Raw genomic sequence first — 23,501 nt, 5'->3', positions numbered from 1 at the left:
TATATATATATATGATAAAGTATGGGAATAAGGGCTGGGAGACAGGATTTAATCAATTTAACAGGAATGTTGTCCAGTCCATGATCGTTAGTACGAGATCTTAGAATAGTGGCTTGTAACTCTTCGTTAGATATGTGATAGTGTAATAAGATCCTCGAAAATAGCCAGAATGGCTGAAATGTTGGAGTGTTAAAATAATAAAAAATTGTTGAGACAAAATGGATATTTTTTATAACTACTAAAAAAGAATTATGTTTAAATTAAAATGTCAAAAGTTTTTATTGATATATAGAATGTGAGTTTAAAAATATGGTTCTAGTTTCTTGTTATAGATTAATATTATTACTAATTTAGATTATTTTAATATTTCATTTGATTTCAGGAAATGATGGGATATATCACTTTAAGATATTGGTTCCTAGTGTTGCAGCTGGTGCAATTATTGGGAAGGGTGGAGAAACAATAGCACAATTACAAAAGGACACCAATGCCCGGGTGAAAATGTCTAAAGCGAATGATTTTTACCCAGGTATTAATCTTGAATTTTGTTTTCCCGTAATATATAATCAAGTTTTAATTTTTTGGTTATTCAATAAATCCTTTAATTAGTAAGGTGTAGTGAAAATAATCTTCCTTTAAATATTTTTATTTTATTAATCAATCATTAGTCACAACAGCCCATCACTTTGGGGCCATTGCTCTATCTTCAAGTACACTGCAAATTATATCAACAATTTCATTTATTCAGTATAAATAACAAATGATTCATGAGCTTAAATATAAGTAATATAATTAAGTATTAATGTAGCCTTCTATCCAAATTATTGTGTTACAATTGAATCTGTTCCTACTACTATAAAATAAAATACTGATGGTAAAAATTTTAGACAATAATGTTTACTATTAGAATTTTATTTTAGACTACTAAGGGGGAGATGTTTTATCTCTTATGTTATTTCTCTTCGGATCCTTGAAAAATAGTTTAACCCTAATAAATCAGATTAAAGAATATTAGATTCTGCTAGAACAAGAACTGTAACCTAATAATTCAGTCAAGTGGCTTAGTTGAAACCACCTTCTCTGATTGCATATGAAGTTCATAGCATTACTAACTATATGACTTACTTGGTAAGTCATATGGTTTGGATACCATAACTTCAATCCATTTAAGCAAAATTTGATGTTCAATTTTTTCTATAACTTTTTTACTAGGATGCACCCTTTAAGATATATAAGCAAAAACCTTTGGAAAAAGCTGTTGTTTTTCTTTACATATTTATAATCACACCACTTGCCAACAAGTTATGGTACACCTTAAATGAAGAATTTAATGCTCTTTAATTATGTTACACCATAACTCTATCTCTAGGATGCACCATTTAGGAATTATCAGTGGAAAAAAAAAATTGTTAGTTTATTAAATTAATTAGATAATTAGTAAGTTTTAGTAAGTTATCCAATTTAAATTTGGCTTCTCTACCTCCAATACACCATGTAGGATATTGCTCTTCTTAAATTGGAATGCAAAAAAAAAAAATTAGATTGGGGACCTAAATAATGTATTTAGGAAGTTGAATCAAAAAACTTAATCAGAATTCACAAAAGAAAAGTACTCCATACGATTACTTTATGCACACATTTTTAAAAACTATAAGAAACTGTTTTAGATTTTTTGTAATTTATAATTACAGGGTGTGTCAAATCAAAAAATATTCTAATGCTTGTCAAATATTCGTTAATACATCTGAAGGTGGTATACATTATCTAGGGAACTACGTAATTACCATTTGTTATTATTTTTCTTGAATTATTCCATAACGAATAATGGAATTTATCCATCAATCCTGTGTTATTTATATAAATTAATTTTTTTTTCTCTCTGATTTAGTTGCTGATACATTAATTATTTAAAAGTAAGATATGTATTATAATGTCAGTAATTTTAATTAAATTGTTTCTCGTTTTTATTTTATTTTAGGAACATCTGAAAGAGTTTGTCTTATATCGGGTAACATAGATTCCATTATGGAAGTTTTGGATTTCATTACATTTAAAATAAGGGAGAAACCTGATTTAAACTGTAAAGGAGGGGTTGAACATGATCTAAAAGGTGGTGAACGTGAAAAACAGGTAATTTTAAAAAAATAATTTTTAAAACTTTGTGATTACATAGTGTTTAAAAGATTTGTATATATATTTTCTATTTGCGCAATAATAGACTGGAGATCTTTTGCTGCACGCTGTGGTCCTGGGACCACAAAATGATACATAACAAAGGTGTACAGGGTAGGGTCATCAGACCTACGGCTGGTCTATGAGTTACCTTTCATAGGCTGAAGGGCCTCACAAATCTGGGAGGGAGGAGGCTGAAGCATGGTCTGGTATGAGTGATTGAACATTCAACCATCTCTAGTACTGGCCAACCGTCATTACTATATATATATAAAACCATTGTCTACTTCTATTAACTATATATTCTGTTTTTTCACATTCATTTCGAAATCTCACTCAATGGTGTTTTAATTAATATAATAGTTTTCACAGTACCTAATCATCAGCATATCCAAGCACCAATATTAAAACCATCAAGAGTAAAACCTTTTTTTATAAAAGTTACCTTTCTAATTATTGTAAAGCTAAATTAAATACAACTGATAACAGGAAATTTCTTGGTTTAAAATTTACTCTAAACTGAAACTTCTTGGAATAATAATTACCAATTTGAACTTTGTTGAATATTTTGGACTTAACACATCCATACTGGATTAACTAACTTCTTTGGTATTCCATGCTCAATGTGAATGTTATACAGTTTCTGGTTGTTGATAGAATCCTATGCCTATCTGAATTTGATTTGTAGTTGATAAACTACACCATTTAATTTTTATTGGTACAGTCTTATTTGATTATATTTGTTAATTAAGAGTGGACTTGGCCTGTGCTCAGTTCATTATGCTGGGTGATTAACAGTTAAATACAGTTGACTATTTATAATTTAAGAATTATCTATCGCGACCATAAGTGCATTAAATATTTTGTTTAGATCCTACTTTAAAAGTGGCCATCAGTTCCTGATAAAATTTAGAATTGGCTTTTGTTTTATATTTTGTAGTTGAACTAAGATTACACTAGATCCGATCTTGAAGGTTGATGAACTGGCAAAAAAATGAATAAACTGTTTATTATTTTTTCATCTGTATCAGATCATTCTTTCTATTTCAAACAGAATATCCAAAATGAATCTCATTCTCTTTTACTCTTTTTTTCTCTCTTTTACATGTTTTTTTATTCAAATCTGATTTTAATGTATTATTTTCCCCTTCATTTATTCATTCACTTAAAACTCATTATTACAGGTTAAAATATTAGTTCCAAATAGTACCGCTGGAATGATCATAGGAAAAGGAGGAAAATATATCAAACAGTTAAAAGATGAAAGTGGAGCATACGTTCAGATATCCCAGAAGGCAAAAGATCAATCTTTACAAGAACGATGTATTACAGTTATGGGTATGAAGTTTTACCTCTTCAAATATATTTATTTTACTTATTGAACTAAGGTTCATTGTGAGATTATGTTCATTTTTTACTCGAGTGAGACAAAGTTAGTTATACATGGAAGAATGTACTTGTGTTATCATCATTGGTGTTGTTGATTTGAACAAATAATAGCGACAAATCATATTAGTTTTTTTTATCAAGTTGAATCAACAAGGTTACTAATGTAAGGAGTATGAGTAGATGATCTTTTTTTTCAAAGTCAACTCCAAGAAAAAGTATCAGAAAAGAAACGGACAGAAAGTATTTCGAGCTTAAATTTCAAAAGCATTTTCTTTACAGGAAACTAAGGTTGGATTACATGCATGAACCTGAAGTTAATTGGAAAGACTATTAAAAAAAGAAGACTAAGCTGCATTGAAGAAGACATAGAATCTTAGGTACAAATAAATTTAAATTAACGTTTTGGGAAATAAAAAGACTCTGCACTTCCAAATTAAGTTTTAATGTATGTAATAATTGTTTTTCTTTTATTAATTATGGTTCAGTTGAGTATACTGAGCTAAACTTCATTTGAAGTTACTATATATTTATGTAAATATCGCCTGCTAGTTTGTGATACCACTAATCCACTTCACTACAGTACTGGGGAACTAAATTTGATTATGTTTAAAATTTGAGAATATATATCTATAAGGAGAATTTGTTTGGGGGGTGTGGTGACTGAAGAATGCACACTAATAAACAAAGTGTTTGCTGTTTCAGCTTGAGTTGTATGCCTTCATTAAAAACAAGATAACCAGATTGTAATAGGATAAAATAAACACAAACATACTAAGAAAATGACAAACACTTATTAGTTCTTAAACAGTAATTGTTAACTTCTTATTTTCTTGTAATACTCTTTTTTTTCCTATTATAATCTATTTGTTATCTTGTTTTACTTAGCTCTGATGAAGGCCTACAACTTGGACCAAAACATGGCACATTATAGAAAATAATGCTTAGTTATTAGTGTGTTTTCCTCAGTGACTTTTTACCTCTAATCGACTTCTCTTTGCATTACATCTATAATCAACTATATCTACACTTTTGAAAATACTTATCATGCTAAGGAGTGACTTTTTTAAATTACTCTATACAAGTAAAATTTTGCTTGTTATATCTTGTTTCTTTTCTGATTTAATTTTTTCCATTTTAACGTATCCATATTATCTCTTTTCCAAAAACAGTTCGAAAGTCAGAGCCTTTTTAATCTAACAAAAAACAAATGATAGGGACAAACTAATCTAAAAAGCTAGTTTCACTGAATATCGACCAGAACTCGAAATACACACTGTCCGTTATCTTTTCAGAGCAAATACCATGTTGAAAATTTCCAATACTTATTTCATGTCGAAGGAAGCCTAATTTTATTTTCATTTAAAAGATCCTATAATATAACTTACCTAAATTGATTTTTATCATATTAATGTTTTCTTCTTTATACATTTGTAGTGCTCAATAGGTATGTGCTTTCTATAATCTAAATTATGTTGTATTGCTAATCTGTAAGTTATTTTTCTAATATAATAGATATAGATTTAAGATTTTGTAAAACTTTGTTTTGATTTTGTTACGCCCTTAATTTTTACTTAAATATTTCTTACCTTGAAAAAAATGTATTTATTTATAATTGTAATACTGGTAAAACTTGATGATCTAATCGTCAAACTTCTTTTAAATTGACATAATTAGAGAAACCAGGTTTCTTCTGATTAAAGAAAAAAAAGACATTTGACAGATCACAGGCCATTCCAGTGTTTTAAATCTTTTTTAAATATGTTATATTTAATATGTTAAAATCTTTTTAACTCTAAGTTGTCTTGATAAATGGGTGCCATACTCTGTAATATCATAATTGGTAGATGAGTAACCTACTTCCGATGACTGTATTCTGTACAGTAATACAGTAAGTCAAAGATTATAGTAAAATTATATGAATTGACTTGTTCTGAGATAAACCTAAATGCTGTTAATTAGAGAAAAATTGTAAGGATCTGTGGGCTAAAATGTTTTTTCATTTCATTTTCATCTTGTGGACAAAGCAATTAGCACACAAAGTGAATTCATTATTGATCTAGTAGTCCTAAAGCAAACTAAGACTTTTCCAAGCATACTTTTATCTTCTGTGTTGAAGAGAAATTTTCTATACTTGTCTAAAACAGATTGACCGCGCATGCTTATTTGTGTGTAGCCACTTATAGAATTTACATAACTATTATCCTTCTTATTTTACTGCTGTGAAACATAGCTGTTTACCTAGAAGGAAAAACAATGCCTTAAGCTATGACTTATGGTATTTATCTATTTAATTGTTTTAAAGTGTTAAAAACAAACAGCTTATCATCTGCTATTCATCCTCAAAACTCCCCTTGTAGTTTTAAATTGCTTTATGCCTTTCAAAAGTGCAATTTTAGTGGACTGAGAGGCATATAGGGAGGTTTAAAGACAAATAAGCGAGTAGACTTTCAAAAAAATTATAGTATAAACAATTTTATATAATGATTTGTCTGATAAAAGGCAATAATGCCTAAGAATAGCCTGCAATGTTGTCAATAGGTTTGAAATAAAATTTGTGGAAGTATCAAAGGATTATAATTGTACTTCGAATTTATAATATTAATTCTCAACTTATATTATTTACAATTTCAATGTATGATTAATTTAGGCGCACTGTCGAATCAATAATTTCTTTGAAATTTTAACTTTTTAAAATAATTTTAATGCAAATACATCTTTAATTCTATTGAAATAATATTTGAATATAAATTTGATACATGTTATACAACTCGAATCCAATCTCTGAAACCTTTTTTATTATATTTCTATACTGATCTGGTTTGACAAATAAAAGAAAATTATGTCAAGGTTTATTTTCTTTATTTAATTATTAGGTTCACTGTTTTTAAAATAAAATTTTGTTTACATAACTTGTTAATGTACTTATTTGTTTATTTTTTCCTGAAGTGGCTGTAAACATGTTTTCACTGGATTGATTTTTTTTTTTAACAGGAATCACGATTATTATTATTACTTACACACACTTAATGATTTTTTAAAATCCATACTCATATTTTCTGTCCCCCTTTGTATTTAAAGAAAGCTTTATATCTTAAATATATTTATTGCATTATTTACTAAAACTGATTGTTTTAAGACTATACCTAAATGTTTATCAATTCTCTCTATTTTTTAATAAAGTATTCTTGTTTGATCTATAGGTGATGTGAATAACAACAAGAAAGCATGTGCTATGATACTTACTAAAGTGCAAGAAGATCCTCAAAGTGGGAGCAGTTTAAATGTAAGTTATGCTGATATAACTGGACCTGTTGCAAATTATAATCCTACAGGATCCCCCTATGCTCAGCCATCAAGCCAGCAACAATTTACTCCTAGTTCTACTATTGCAGCTTCAATTCCATGTAATATAATTTATTTATTCAGTTTTAGTTTTTAATTTATATTTGGAATAATGTTTTGTTTTAATAGGTTTCTAAAAAATAATGCATGATTTTTTCTAGTTTATTTTTTGTCATAAAAATATTTTATGAATTATGTGAGGATTAATAGTTTTTTTCTTTCACTTCCTCAGTAACTATTTTTGTCCTTTTTATCTTGTATACAATCCTGAGTTATTATAAATGTAATCCAGTTAGAACTATTATTTATAGTGCAAGTGAGAGACTACATATTTTGAGATATAAAATTGTATGTGCAGATAAGCAGGAATCTCTATAATTCATCTGATATTGAAAATCGTTTGAGAAAAAGAAAACTAACCCTGATAAGTGAAAGGATCTATACTTATTAATTCACAAAAAGGGATTGAGACTGTATTGTTATAATAATCAGGGAATCTTATTGATTATAATATTTGATTAACCATTTTAGTAATTCTAACTATTTGAATAGTAGTGGAATGTGCCGAAAATTTTTTAAGAGACTATTATCAATATAGATTTGAGTGAACCAGTTAAATATTTTTCTTTATTAATAAAATATTGGAGAAAAAATGAAGGTTATGGTTGTGTTTTGGCTTCCAGTGATTTTATATTTTAATGGTGCAGGTAATTCCAAAGAAACTAATTAATCTTTTATGCTTCTACATGTCTGAATCATTGAATAGAGTTTGTATCAGTAGTTTAATTTGAAAAGTTTAAAGTCTGTGCAGTTTAAAAAAAAAAGTTTGAGTTCCTTTCATCAGTGTTTTTTAATTTAGCTGTGGGCTATATTCATAGAAATATGATTGTTATGTGATAACTAAAATGGGGGAATTACACTGTTAATCTGGACAATGAATGAACCACTATAAAGGTAATCTGTGCTGAAATGTTAGGTGAATGACCAAAGGGTTGACCTAGATGTTGATAAAAGAATCAATTTAAGTCTGTCTGACCTTGTTGGTTTGACTTTTGGTGGGCTCTGTGGAGTAAAGTATTTTAGCAGAGTTAACTTTTTAATGAAAAATGTTATACACACCTTTTTTTAAACTTAACCTTTAACCTTAAGTCAATTTACTGAAATTTGAGCCTTTATGGAGCTGTACATTTAGTGGCACTATACTGTCCGAGTTATTTTTTTTTTTTTAAAAACAGCACTTTTTAACAGGAAATCACCATTATTATTAGTAGTAGTTGACATTACGACCAAGCTGTTGAGCCTAAGCCGTTTAACCCTGACTAATGTCTCCTCTTCTTATGCTCGGTATGTGGAAGGAGCCTATTAAATAAAATAATAGAAATATGTTATATATGCACATGAAAGCTGTGACATGCCTCAGTAATTATGCTACTGTATACTTCTCCTTGCTAAAGTATTTGATAAATCACTATTGCTGAATCAATAGTTTGAAAATAGTTAAAAGAGTACCAAAACCTCATGAAAATAGATATTCATTAGAATTAAAAATTTGTAAAAAGTTTTTATTAATAAATTAAATGTTGGATTAAATTTGGTTCAATATCTTCTTAATCTAATTTGATTAATATTATAAATAATTTAGAATTCCCACTTATTTCACTACAAATAACAATAGTAAATTTGTTCATCACTAATATGATAGTTACATTTTTGAATTTTTTTTTAGGGGCTGGATTAATTGAATCTGCTGGATTGAATGGCATAACACTGACATTGAATTTAGAACCAAACAATTCACCTTCTCAAGCTGTCGTTTCTCAAGTCATCAGTGCCATTACTGTTGCATTAAATAGTACAGGTTACACAGAAAATGTCAAAGCTGAAATATCTAATGCAATAGCTACTTTGGGAAAGTAAATAACTTCTTTTATTGTAATGTTGTATTTAAATTTTCATTGTAAAGTACTGGACTTATCTAAAAATGTCTATAATTATGGTATGGCTGCTTTACCATTTTTTTTTTTTACCTTTTCCTACATCGGCCCAAGACTCCCGTTGGAGTCCTACACTGCCCCTGTTGTTATATTATAAAAGAATGGAGCTGAGGATATAAATTGTTATTATTTATTAATTTTTATTATTTAATTTGATTTGTTATTATTTATTTAATTTTAAAAATCTAATTTGGATTCTGCTATAAATTTGCACAACTTCACTATGTAGGGTTTGATAGAGGGTGGGATTGGGTTGGAATGTGTTCCTCCATTATATATTCAAACCTCATAATCCATTTAACTCATGAGACATTTGGTCCTACCAGGTTTATTGTTTGATCTTCATTGAATTTGTGAACAAAATTTTTTTTTTAAAGATGTTTTTGACTAGATAATTTTTTGAAGTAATGATATAATTTTTTTAAATAAAATTCAAATTTTCAATTTGTTCACATTATTTTAAACAAATAACTATTGTAAAAACCATAATGACTAAAATACCATTCACTTCAAGTACCCTCTAGCAAGGACATCAAGCCTATCCTGACATGTCTCATCTAGTTTGGTGGATCAAATGGGACAGGATGGATGGTTTTAAAAACGAATGACTAATAATAATGTAGCAATAAGGTATTATACCTTTTCTAGAACTCTGGTTTGTAATACTCCTCTCTAGTGTCTATCAATTCTTATTAAACAAGTTAAAATAGCCATAAACGAAATTAATCCTTAGTTTATCATCTTATTAATTGTATATTGTAAACGAGATAGAATTCTGAAACATTTTTTTTATTTTTGAGAAAATGGTTTACAAATCTAAAAAAATACTTCTATAGTTGTGCAAGTATACTCATGTATTAAAAGAGTATCTATAATTGGGATTTTCTGATTGTCAATGTAAACTATCAAATGGTGTCAAAATAGTAAAATATTGAATTTTCAATTTTTAATAGTCAGTCATTCCAATAATCAACATAATTTAGAAATAATTTTACACGGTGTAGTCTGTCTGATTAAGACCATTGAAACAGCTCTCTACTTAAAGTATACCTTCAGCTTATAATTCCCTGTGCCTCTTCCATTTACTTGTAATTTAATAAATCTAAATTTTATTTGAATTACAGTATTTAAAAAATTGCACAAATTTTTTCTTTGAGCTGACTGGGTGGGGACCAAATAGTCCTCTGGAGTATGTCCTGCAGAGAAAATATAGCAGGTTTATCCTTTCTCTCACTTAAGTTCTATAGTTAAACATTTAAAAAACAAAATCGTTTGACAGACTATTATGTTTTTTAAAAAAATTAGTTATCAAAATTTAACTTTCTGATCCGTTATGAGTTATGTGGGATTTTAATATTAGTGTGAACATTTTTACATAGCTGTGAAATCTTTAAATTCTATTTTATTTATTCCTTTTTCTCCCTTATTATACAGGTATAGAATGCTTGGAGTTACTTGGACAGGAAATTCTCCTACCCCAACTTATGTAGGTATGCAAGCATTAGAAAGTGCTTCTAATGGCTTTTTTGGACAGATCAGTGGTACTGCTCGGAGTGTTATAGATTTGGCTTTAGAGCCATTTAGGCACTCAACTTCAGGGCCAAATTCTCCTCCTCATCTTAATAATAATGCTTTCAGCCTTGGAAATCATGATTCCTCTGATAAAAATAAAGATAATAGAAAGGTATATAGTGTATAATTTATATTTTGAGTTGGTAGTTAGATATTAAAATACTTTTATAAAAAGTGTTTGTATTGACTAAATAGACTAAATATATTGAAACTAATATGAAAGAGTTATCAGATTAAGTTGTTTGAAAGTTTTTTATTTAAATTGAATGGTTTGGCAAAATTATGGTACTCCATTTTTAAAAATTTTTTTTATAGTTTGTTTATTCGATTGTTTGCTAATGAAAAATATCTATCTTGCTATTCTAGTTTTACTGCTTTCATTTCTCACTTATTTAGAATACCAATATTTTTATATAATTATTTGTTCCTTTGCTTCCAGTTTTATCGCAATTCATTCTGTACTCATTCTCAACCCTTTTTAAATATTGGAGTCTATTATTTCAATTCAAGTTTATTAATTATGTTTTAGCATTTGAATAAAATATATGTTCTACTATTTTAAAAAAAATATTTAGATTTTTACTGTTATGATTTTAATCTAATATGCATTCATGACTTTTTTGGGTCTGTTAACTTAATCATAAAGCAAAAAAAAGATCCAATTATTATTATTTTCTTATTATTTACATTTAATTATTAAATTATTTTCCTTTATTACTAAGGTGGAAATGGAGATTGCTGAAGCAATAGTTGGTGCCATACTTGGTCATGGAGGGCGATCTTTGATTGAGATTCAACAGTTAAGTGGTGCTATTATTCAAATATCAAAAAAAGGTATATATGCTCCTGGAACAAGAAATAGAATTGTGACTATTACAGGTCCTGGAAATTCAGTGTCAACTGCACAATATTTGATTACACAAAAAATAAAAGATGTTGAATTAAAGAGAACTCGACTAAGCCAACATTTAATGCTTCATTAGAAATTCAGTAGTGACAGACTTTATGGAGTAAATTAAGTAAAACTTAAACAAAAGAACTGCTACTACAGAATTTCAAACAAGGTTATTTGATCATCAAAAATTAATTTAGTTTGTTGACATATCAGTTAATTTATTTTATTAGAAACACTAAAAAACGAAAAAAATTACATTACACTTCTATGTGCAAAATTAACAATAAATTTTGCATTGTGTTTATATTAAAATTAGAAACTATGAATGACTCATCAATAGTGACTGATTTGAATTCATCGCACTATAGATATATTTGTTGCTCTTTATTTTATTTTAGTGTTTCAAGCTGAGTATGGTGTGGTACATTTTTAAAATTATAGTTGTTGTTCTTTTTGGGTACTTCATTTCACCAAATACTCGAGGCATTATTATGTAAAAATATATTTTACCCAAAGAGGGTTTCATGATAATGTTTTATTCATTTATTTTTTTTTTTTTATGATGCTGTTTTTTTTTGTTAATTTTTTTTTATGGCTATCCAAAATAACATTGCATCTAAAACTTTTAATCCAAGAATCATAATGATTCTAAAAGTCACATTGCCCCTTACTGAAAAAGTGTGTGTGGGTGTGTGCGTGGATGTATTTATAGACGTTTGTTATTGGTTACTATTCTATCACCAGCTCGAACTAAGTGTCCACGATTGATTTTTGATCAATATTCCTACTATCCTAGGAATAATATTCCTGTTTATTACCTTTTGTTATAAAACTATTCTCAATATTATTCAATAGTTGGGTAGTTTCATCTTTTCATTAAGATTTTATCACATTTATTTTAGATGGTGTGTCTATTCTCTGTATTCTTTGCTTTTTATTAGTTAAACTGAATTTTTAGTTCTGTGAGAATATTTTAGATCAGGCGAATCATTTTAAATTTATGAAACTCGGAAAAACAAAATCATGTAGGTATGTATTTTATTTATGCATTTCAGTGTTTCCAGCAGATTGATGAAAGGTATTTAACTATTTTCTTTTCATTAATAGCCATTTTATATGATTTATTCTATTGATATTATCAAAAATGTTTGTATTACTATAGAAAAGTCTAGTGTAATTCAACATCAAAAATTATAATCGTCTGTTTGCCATAGTCCAACTCTCTAGTCGTTTTTATGCTTTCTACTTTTAAGAAATAATAAATATTTTATTCATTTTTTATCATATAATTTAAAAATTAATAATATTTACCTAAAAAAATAGTCAGGACCATTAATTTTGTTACCCATAAAATAAGTGAATTGATTCAAAACTTTTTTATTATTGCTTTCATTTTATTAAGCTCCTTAGTTCCCAAATATGTATAATTCTAATTCTTCTTTTAACGTGAACTGCATCTATTACAATTCTAATTCATCTTTTAATGTGAACTGCATCTATTACTCATCTATAAAATTTGATAAAGCCCCAAAACTTTGAAACTTAAAATTCTCCACTAGTGTTTTATTAACCTCCACCTTTATATTAAAAATTATTATCCAAATTTTAATTGGATATCCGAGTGTTGTTCTATTATGATAGTTACAATCTGGTATTTTCTAAAATTCACAAGGCTTTTAAATTGTTTGTTTAACTTATATTATTTTCTTTATGATGACTATTGAGACTAATATTCTGTAATTTGTGTCTTCTTAATCACACTAATGTCTTATTTCTACAAAATATATTAATGAACATGTATATTACTTACATCATATACATGAAAGGTTGTGTAGAAGAGATTGAAATGACATCTTACAGACTAATAGTAGCTTTGTGGGTTTAGGTATAAAGTTTGTTATTAATGGTGGTGCACCTGTTTTGTGCCTAATCTGCAACACATGAAATGTTAAGTTCTTAGATAATTTGATTTTTTTCCATAATCAATAGCATTAAGGGTTTTTTAAGGACTTCAGGACTGTAAGGATTGAGTTCTGGAGAAATTTATGATTTTTTGGAGCCATAAAGCTAAACTCCTTAAGTTTAAATAGGCATTTGTTTAAAATATATATAAGTTCTTTGTGATTAACTGGAAGTCTAGAGCATTAGTGAAGCAATTGAAATCTGCCAGAAGTTTCCAGTTGTTTAAATCTTGTTTGAGGATCCTGTATAAGAGCCTTCTTATGATAACATCATAGGTAGGGGACCATAAATTATAAGATGATAAACAAGTCTTAAAGAAAATGAGGAATGATCCTATGCCAAATATTATGAAGAAAACAAACAAATATATAGACAAAATATTAAATACCTACTTATCACACAAAAAAAGAAATAAGAATAAGCAAATAGATTACTTTAATTTTAAGGTATATTATTGAGTCTCATTTAATTGCATCAAAAAGAAAACTCCTTAAAACTTGTCATAGGAAAATATTTTATTACCATCATTGAATTAACAGTAATAACTTCCGATCATAAATTTTTTAAAAAGAAATAAATTATTTCTTTAATCCATTTTCTTTAGGATCGGGGGAAGTTTAATTAGATACAATTATTAACAACAATTACTTGGTATGATTTTTGGTACGAATATTATTTAAGAAAATATCAAAAAAGTAATTAAGTGGATAGCACAAAAAAAAAAGAAGAAACAAAAGGAACTATTCTAAACTATTTATCATATCACCCGATATATAAAAGAATATTTATTTTTATTTATATGTATATATCAGTAACAATTATAGATAAACTCAACCCAGATGCTTAGCATATTTCTACAAATTATCTTTCCAGATAAAGTACTCAAAAAGAAAAAGTCCCACAATTTAAATAAAATAAAATTTAAAAATATAATGTTTTAGAAAATGGAGTCAACAAATTTTTGAAATGTACTAATAATGATTGCCTTTTAGTACAAATAACTAACTAATTTAAATATTATGATATCGAAGAATACGGAATTGCCGTTTAATATCAGCTAAATTAAGACACTATTTATCAGTTGTCAATTTCTTTTGCTTTAATGAAGTTTCTTGTTTGAAGTTATTATAGAAACAATTATTTAAAATTTTTTTTTCTTTTGTATACCTATTTTGTCTCAATTTATTAGTTCTATTTGTTTTCATATTCAGTTTAAAAAAAAAACTTAACCATCTAGTGTAAAGGACCACCTGTTTCAATCATTTGAACTACTCAAAATTTCAAATGAAATTTGTATACTATAATACTTTGTAATATGGCTCCTACTCTTTTTTTGGAAAATCCTTTCCTTAATTGCACAAAAATACTAGTTACTTCATCTCACAAAATAATTGCTCCCGACTGCTGGTTAAGAACAGAAAATGAGAGGATTTATAAGATAACCGCCAAGAGTAAAAATATACACACTTCATTGGAAATTACATTATCCTCTTTTCAAAAGCACATTTCAATTACACTATTCAAAATAAATACTTTAGCTAGAAATATTAATTTTTTTATGTAATGATGTGGTTTTAGGTTCAAATTAATTAAATGGTTGTTTTCTTCTCCATGTTTATCTGGGTATTTTATGGATTAAATAAGTTAAACTTTATAATACTTACATATTTTATACATATTATTTGTACATATATACCAAAAAATGACAGTGGGAAATATAGTTTTCTTAATTTTAAATACTTTGTGTCTACTCAGAGTGTAAATTTATTTTTTGGTAATAATTTTACTATTTGCGTCCATTAGAGAGGTATCTGCTGGTTGCAATGAGGTCTGAATTTTTGTATTTCCTGGCTAGGACATTTATAAATTATCCTTAGAGTTGGGTGTCCATTGGAGAGAAGTTTAACTCTGCTAAAGAAATAAAATAATTATCATTATTTCTACTGAAAAGAATAATGGCTTATTGTTGTTTTGGACTGGCCCCAATGCCACTTTTCAGCTTTAAATGAATTCTTTGAACAGTGATAAGTTCTCTTCACTCACTAACTGAGAAAATTCACTAATGAAGACTTAAATGGCCAAATGTTTGATAGTTTCTGAAAATGCAAGTGGGGTATAATGAATGTTTTTCATAGCCAAAGCTATGATGTTTCAATTGAAAGCCCCATTTAAAGGAGGAGAACGAGGAATTGTGAAACCTATGAATGAAGGAGAAACTACTTCATCATAAACTGGGGTTTTAAACTTTCTGGCACTCATAATTTCTTTGTAACATGATGTGATAGTGTGTCTTATTGGTTAAGCGTCCCACTTTATTCGAACCCTCTTAATGAAATAAGTGCCATATCTCCTACTTAAGTTTGGTATCAAACTTAGTATTTGTGCTTAAATGATTTATCCTGATTACTTGATGTTACCTTATAGATCTGTGATATATCTATTTCTTTTACTTTCTCTTCTTTTTCTATACTCCATATGGTACTTTTCATCATATAAACATAACTAATTTGATAATAAATTTAAAGTACAAATTTTTTTTGTATAATAGAAAAGATCTTTTATGAATTTTGAGACCTTGGGCATTTTAGTATTGAAGAAAAACATGTATGTTTCTATAGGGCTTAAGATCTCCATATTTCAATTAGTAATGTATAAACATTATCTCATACCTTGCTTTTGATGTACCAAACAAGATAAGGAAATTTCAAATGTGATTAACAATTTTCTTTTTTCTGTAAAAATAATTGCGTGTTGTGATTTTTTGGTTACCATATAAGATGATTTTTATTGTGATAAAAGCTAATTTTTATTAAAACATGCTATCCATATCAAATTGTAAAATATTATTGACTAATGGCTTAATTTTTGTCAGATATTATGAAATTAACTTATTATGGATTTGTTTAGGAAGTATTTAAAAACTTCTTGTCCTGTGAAGTATACTGTGAATTGAAAAACCCAAAATTTTAATGTTATACAATTGAATGTATCCAGCCTATCTCATAGCTACATTCTTCTTAATTACATTATACATTCACAAACAAATTTAATTCATATTTATCACCCTATGCATGATAAAAGATTTATATAGAGTACCGGATTAATTGAAAAAAGGAGCATATAATCTTTGTGTACCTCTAAAATTAATTTTGTTTTCATTTTGTCCATCTTGAAATTCGGTGTTATTTGGTGTTGAAAATTGTAACACATATTTTAGAAAAATGGTTACGTGAATAGAGTTATTCACTTTTAAAGTATATTGTATTAATTAATTTTTTTATGTCAATAATTATAGGCAAATTGAAATTAACAGAAAGAGCCACAAAGTGTTAGCTCTTTGTAGTACCTGTTCATTGTATTTTTAACCTTTAAATTTATATATTTTTTTATTAAAATATGTATTAATTATGGCTCAGAGGTAAATTAGAACAGCTTTATTCTCATCATAAATGTTTTTATATAATAGTATATTGAAGCAGTCTGTACCTTGCTTATGTGTAGTTCTCTGTTGTGATTAAATGAAGAAAAATATAACCATCCTTATATGTTAGGAATGTTATCTATGTGGATATTGTTTTGTTTTTAAAAATTTATTTTTTATTGTTATACTCAAAAATTTTACTAACTTATTCTTCTAAATATTAGTTTCTGTGTTTTTGTTTTTCAAGTTTATTTTATTAACATTGGTTTTTGCATTAGTGGATTGATTACATTAGACTGAAAATTTGAGCAAATAGTTTGATTTTAATATGATTTAGCCCATTTTAAAGTATAAGTTTGAATACAAATTTTTCAGAAATTTTTAATTTCTGTAGTATTCTGTTAATTATTTATATACTTTTTAATATGTAATGAAAGTTGTTCTGTCTATGTCTTTCTGTTGTAGGTAGTGTCAATCAAATAATAGCATTAAACTATTAATATTTACATGTAATTATTGTTCAACGTGTTTATTCTACATTTTATGTTTTTCTTTAAGTAAAATTTGTTTTTAAGATCTGAAATTTTATTGATACTTATTCATAATTTGTAAATAAACAGAGTTTATTTATTTTTTAGAGCAGAGATAAATATAAGATATCAATAAATTGGCACAAGGAAGTTATATTGATGATATAGATTTTACATTAATTATTATGTTTTGATCATGTTAATTCTGTGTCAATTATATTTATATGTAGGCCATTGTGTTTATGTGTGCATATGTGTTTATGTATATATGTATGCATGTATATATACATACATATACATACACATACACATTTGCACACATATATAATTGTTGTTATGTTAAAAGTTTATTTCATAACTGTAGTAGTTCTGTGATATACATTATTCAGTTATGCATTTCAGTAGGATGAAATAGAATGTTTGGAATAGTTTAAAATTGTGTAAATTATATACTTGTTAAAATGCTGTGATCACAGTGGTCTTATATTTTTTTTAAGATTTTTTAATATGATACTGTCAAAATTACTTAAAAGAGGGAATGGGGGGAAAAGTGTGATATTTTATTTCTAAAATTACCATTAGATTATGTTACCATATTTTTAAGTTTTTTTTCTTAATTGTTACGTAATTAATTAGGTTAAAGACACTAAGTGAGAAACTGAGCTCATTGCATTTATTTGTTATTGCTTACAATTTTTGGTATTAGATTTTTTTAATCTCAAAAATATAGAAATTTGTATTCCCACATAAAATGTTTGGTGAATTGAGAGCACTTGTAATTGTTAATACAATATCAACTTAATGGTCAATTGAATTCAGATATCATATATTTAATTTAATATTAGCCATTTGTTTTTATTTTTATTAAAAATGTTTTGTAAAATAATTATTTTTTTCTTTATTCAGATGTTTCAGCAACCTCTCTGAATTTTTTCAATAGTACAGTGCATATATAATTAAATTTTTATAATTGTTATTCTTTTTGTTACATATTAGTCAATAAAGTTAATTACAAGTGTTATAGTATTGTATAATTTTTGTGATTATATATACACTATTTATAAAAATACTAATCGAGTTTGGTATTAGATAATTTCTGATAGGAAGAATAAGGGCTGTGATTGTTGGTTGGTTATTAATGAATGATTATATACATTTTACAAAGATAAAACCTTTATTTTTTTTTAATTTGCATTGAAATTTTCTGTTTTATTTATAAACAATATTAATAAACATTGCAAAATTTTATTTTTTTTATTTAATCCTTTATTTAGTTTTATCAATTTTGATTTATCGATACTTTGGCCTATTGAATCCTGTAATTGTTATTACTTTTGATATGATTTAAATAACATTGAAGTAAGATTGGTTTTAGGTGTGTTGTTATTTTTTAATTTTACTACATATTTATTTTTGGAACCAATTTAAGTACTGTTTTATCTTTATTACTAAATTATTTTTTGTGTTTGCTTGACAAGCAAGAAAAACTTTTCATCTGCAAGGGAAAAAAAAAAATTCCAACCTAGAGAGGAACATGTTTGGGTTAAATTGAATAAATCAACACTTGATAAAAAATAATTTAATTAGAAGCCCCAAGAATAAAAAGAATAAAGAAGACCACGGAATAACCATATCTATCCTAAGAGACAGATTGGATATAACCTTGTAATATATTGGTGGGTTGTTAATGACATTATCTATAAATAATTAAATTTGATGTAGTAGTCTTTGGCTTTTCAAACTAATGAAACTCAAGACTCTTCAGAAAATAAATTAATATACTTCTATTATGTTTATATGCACTGATGCAAGGAGCTGCCGTTGTATGTAATGGAAGGCACATATCTACTATACCAAGTTTCATTATTCATAGACACCACTTAAAACTCAGTAATATGTTTAAGGAGATATGCAATAATATTACCTTAGGATAGATGGGGTTATTTCTGCATTTGGACTTTTTTAATTAATTAAAATATTTTTTATTTTTATTATTACAGTATCTAATGTTTAGTTGCTTAAATAATTCAAATGTAATTGTTTTCTTGTTTTGAAATCATCAATTCAAATTTTCAGTTGGAACACTTAACCCTGAAACACCATGTATATATTTTTCTACTCAGGCATACCTTGAGTAGCCCTTGGAGGGGAGAGTATGGCTGGAATTGGTGAGGGCCACCAAAAAGACAAAAAATAATGTCTAACAATTTTTTTTCTTTTTTTAGGATTTGAGAGTAGAATCATTTTTTATGTTTCGATTCAAGTTGAACATAAAGGGTATTCATGATCTTTTAATATATAGATAGTTTAACATGTTAAAGTGTGTTAGATGGAAAAACTTATGTTAAATGGAGAAATATTTCCTTCTTTTACCATGTTAAAACGATATTACATATAACATGGTTGAGAGTCTGTTACTAGGTCTGTTAAATGGAGAATGACGTCACGCAACAGACCAGCTGAGCTCGTCACCGCTTTATTTGTTGTCGTGTTAGGGTACTTGCTCGTATTTTGTGCTTTGAATGTGTATTAGTATTGTTTTGGATATTTTTAAAACTAATTAAAAAGTGAATGACAATAATAATGTAATGACAGTTGTCGATTAACTCATCTTGATTCTGTTCCTCACAAGTCAGAAGATCAGCAAGGCACTTGGTATCCAAACTTTTACACAACTTCCACTTTTCTCTTAATTTAGGCATGTTATAATTAATTACTTTAATCAAAACTTAGAAGTAAACAATAACATGAAGTTTTGGAAGGAAATCCGCTAGGAGCTCTATTGCAGTTAACCTTTAACTTGACTTTAAATATGGCTGCTCACAATTCTATGTTTATAACATTTAACATGGTAAAACATTTTACATTTAACACAAGATCTTGAATACCCCTATAGTTAAAAATTAGTAATCATGAAATAGTGTTTTTAATAACCAAAACCTGTACTTTCATGTTATTGCATATTTTGTTAGTGTGTTTTTTTTTAACTGCTGATCAAGAATCTTTATGATTCAGTAAACCCAGATGCAATTAGCTATGATTTCAATGAAACGTTTTTTGTTTTTTTTTTTTTGTTGGAAAAAACAAGAAAGATTCATTTTAGAGCGGCCTTTTAAACACTTAAATGTGAATTTTCATATAAATAAGAGATTAGAAAGTTCTTGGGGATATTTTTTCCATCAATGTTCTGTGTTCGCAAAAGAATTTATAACTCCTTAAAATTTTATCAAAATCTGACACTACTACAATTTTTGGGAAGCTGAATTTTTGTTCTTCCAACCAATATCAATGTCTTTCAGACTTTTTATCTTCATAGTGGAGAATATAATTTGAAATAAAGTAAAACTTCTAAAAATATTTTATTTTATAACGCCGGTTACAATTTATTTAGGATGTTCCAGCTTATACCATCTCCTGCAGTTTAGATGATCCTTATTCCTCTGAAGTTTCGTGTAGTGGAGTCCTGTTAAAGTTATTCATATTTTAGGGATAAAAAAAAAATATATTATTACTTCGAAAATTTGTTTTGAAGGGTTGTTTGAGATGCGAAAACGCATACCAGCTCTATTTTTCTATAAAAAGTATTTTATCCTACTTTGCTAGGTCAGCCTGTTTAAATTATTTCAATGCTGAGTACACTTATTGTGACATAATCCGTAAAAATAACAATAGATTTTTTGTCGGATGTAGAATAAAAAATAAATATATTGTCAATTGTATTTAACAAGTTTTTAATGTATAAAAAATCACAAAGATCGGTTTCTTATAGTAAGCAAAAAAAAAAAATCTTTAAGAAAAAGGGAATCAGATTCGTTTTTGATTCTTCAAACAACACCTGAATATGAATTTTTATAAAATGCAACAATATTTTATCTGGCCAGTTCAAACAAAATATATTTGGCTATGATATGGGTACACCATTGAAACAATTCAGACTGCCTGACGTTGTGAAATGGCTTGGTAAAATATTTATTTTATGAAAATTTGTATTTAACAAATTCAAAAGATGTTAAAAACGAATTCGACTTGCTTTTATTAAAAAAAAAAATGTTTAGTCTACAAGAAGTGACTTTTGGTTTATGTATATTTTAGCCCATTTAATACCACCAAAAATCTTTTTTCTTCATTTTACACGAAAAAAGAATCAATTGATAAATAATAAATAAAAATTTAAATTATGTCAAATATTCGGTTTGACTGGGTTCTTAGGGCATATTGGCATTAACCCTCGGTCACGTATCTAATATTTTTCAACCTGAAATCGTAGCCCTTTCTTGTGAGTTCAGAAGGATGAACATGATATTTGAAGTTCTGGAATCGTAGACCTCGGCTTTAAATTTTTCTCCTCTAGCCACGTCCATGGACCTAAGTAATTTTCGTATCGTACATAAATATTATACGATAATATCGATCCCTATTCCAGCTCAAGAGCGATAGGTTTTGACGAATGAGGTATCAAAAGAAAGGGAATTTCATTTATAAGTGACGAATCCCAATTTCGAGTCTCTAATTCTTACAGGCACTTTAATAAAAGTTATTAAAAAAAGTGAGAGGTTTCAAAACTATTAAGGTAATTCGGTGAATCAAAAAAATAAAATTGAATTTTAAAGATTTTGACGCGGACATCAATACCTAAGTATTTTCAAAGTAACGTAAGTTGGACCCTGTGTTTTAAGCCCAAAAATTTGGAAGTTTTTTGAGACTGTGCATGAGTTAGGGACGGGTTAAATCTCATTGTAAAGTTACCTTCCACCGCCTCCTGGTTGAAGTTAATTACGCGGAGATTGAGTGTACGACTCTGCCGATTTTTATTTTTGATGGCCTAAATTATTCAACTAGATACTGTGAATATTTTGAAGCAAGTCTAGCTCATGGTCCTGAAAATGATTGTATCAAATTTTTTTAGTCTATCCATGTTTGTTTATATAACAATGCTTTGAGCTAAAGTCTTGATCAATTCATAGGTTTTATTGCTTAAACTACACAGTGATACAAGAATTTTTAGTGCAATATGAGCTCTTAATATTGAAAAAATATGTTAAGTCTGTCTGTATCTGATTTTGTAGGGTATTTTTGAGCAAACCGATTTCCTAATTTTATTTCCTAAATTATTTATACCCGTGGGTTCCCACAAAAAAATCGTAGCCCGCCAAGACACCCGTTTATGTTCGGCCTTGCTTTGAGTCTCAGTGGATACAATTCAAGATTAATATAAGTTTACGGATAGCTGAATCTTTACTGTTCATTTCTAGCGGGGCAAGGCAATTAATTAAAGTGCAAACTGTTTTAAGACAGTCATTATAAAGTATGATGCTTTACCAATTGTGTGTGTTGAATAGACTTTCTTTTCAATATTATATTGTTTATACGAATGAGCATGATATCGCTTATATTTCGAATGAATTATCGGGTAAACTAGTTCCTTGAACATTAAAATCGTGTTATCTCGACTTCGACTTAAAATATAGAATTCTTCCGATTATTTTAAGCTCTTGTCCTATTCTAGATTGTTTTCTTCCTCATTTTAAATTTTTGCAATCTACTAATTTTTCCCCCCGAGATTTCTAACATTTTTCTCTCAAAAACTCTATTATTATTTGTTATACCTTTATATTGATTACTTATTTACATTTATTTTACCTTAGGAGTTAATTTTTGGTCAAACTTGGCTAGTTTTAATATGATAAGCTGTAATTTATTGCGCAAAATATCTATTAGCATCAAAATTATTTACTGTAAAAAATACATAAATACAATAATGACAAAGTTACACAGTAACTAAAGGAACCTTCCTTACCCAGGGATAGTTGGATCATTTGTTACCTTTAAACATAATTTAATTTCACTTATAATACATTTTTCAAGCTGATCCTCCATACTATCAACAGGCCGCATTTTATAGATCAACCCTCTTCCCTGCCCTAATCACCTGAGCTTGCCATACCTATAAACTATAGTAATTATCTTCTTTTTTGTATTTCAACTGCAATAGAACCTTAAAATTTTACAGGAGCTGTTTAAACTTAGTTTATTATATTATTATTTTTTTTTTTAAGAATGGGAATGCAATGCCAAACATCAACAATGGGGATGCTGAACATCTAACTCTCGCGGGAACATCCTATCTCTAATTTAATCCTCACCCCCATGAACCCTACTTATTGGCCTATATACCTTAAAAACCTGATATCCTGGATATATTTATAATTTCTTTTCAAGACACT

The 23,501-nt window shown here is 27.6% G+C and overlaps 1 protein-coding gene across 1 annotated transcript in view; it reads left to right on the top strand.

Moving 5' to 3' along the window:
* pasilla (RNA-binding protein Nova-1-like protein passilla) overlaps positions 1 to 18,525 on the top strand; it is a 31,472-nt gene extending 12,947 nt beyond the window's left edge. Inside the window, exons 2-8 of the mRNA XM_014422056.2 lie at positions 383 to 529; positions 1,979 to 2,130; positions 3,357 to 3,510; positions 6,762 to 6,965; positions 8,630 to 8,816; positions 10,332 to 10,581; positions 11,192 to 18,525. Coding sequence (XP_014277542.1) covers positions 383 to 529; positions 1,979 to 2,130; positions 3,357 to 3,510; positions 6,762 to 6,965; positions 8,630 to 8,816; positions 10,332 to 10,581; positions 11,192 to 11,452 — 1,355 coding nt within the window. The 3' untranslated portion in view covers positions 11,453 to 18,525. The remainder of the gene's footprint in view (positions 1 to 382; positions 530 to 1,978; positions 2,131 to 3,356; positions 3,511 to 6,761; positions 6,966 to 8,629; positions 8,817 to 10,331; positions 10,582 to 11,191) is intronic.
* The last annotated feature ends 4,976 nt before the right edge of the window (positions 18,526 to 23,501 follow it).

Source organism: Halyomorpha halys, unplaced genomic scaffold (assembly GCF_000696795.3).
Source record: "Halyomorpha halys isolate HHAL.00 unplaced genomic scaffold, Hhal_1.1 Scaffold353.1, whole genome shotgun sequence".
Taxonomy (NCBI): domain Eukaryota; kingdom Metazoa; phylum Arthropoda; class Insecta; order Hemiptera; family Pentatomidae; genus Halyomorpha; species Halyomorpha halys.
The sequence above is the reverse complement of the archived record's forward strand: the minus strand, read 5'-3'. Positions and strand labels throughout refer to the sequence as shown.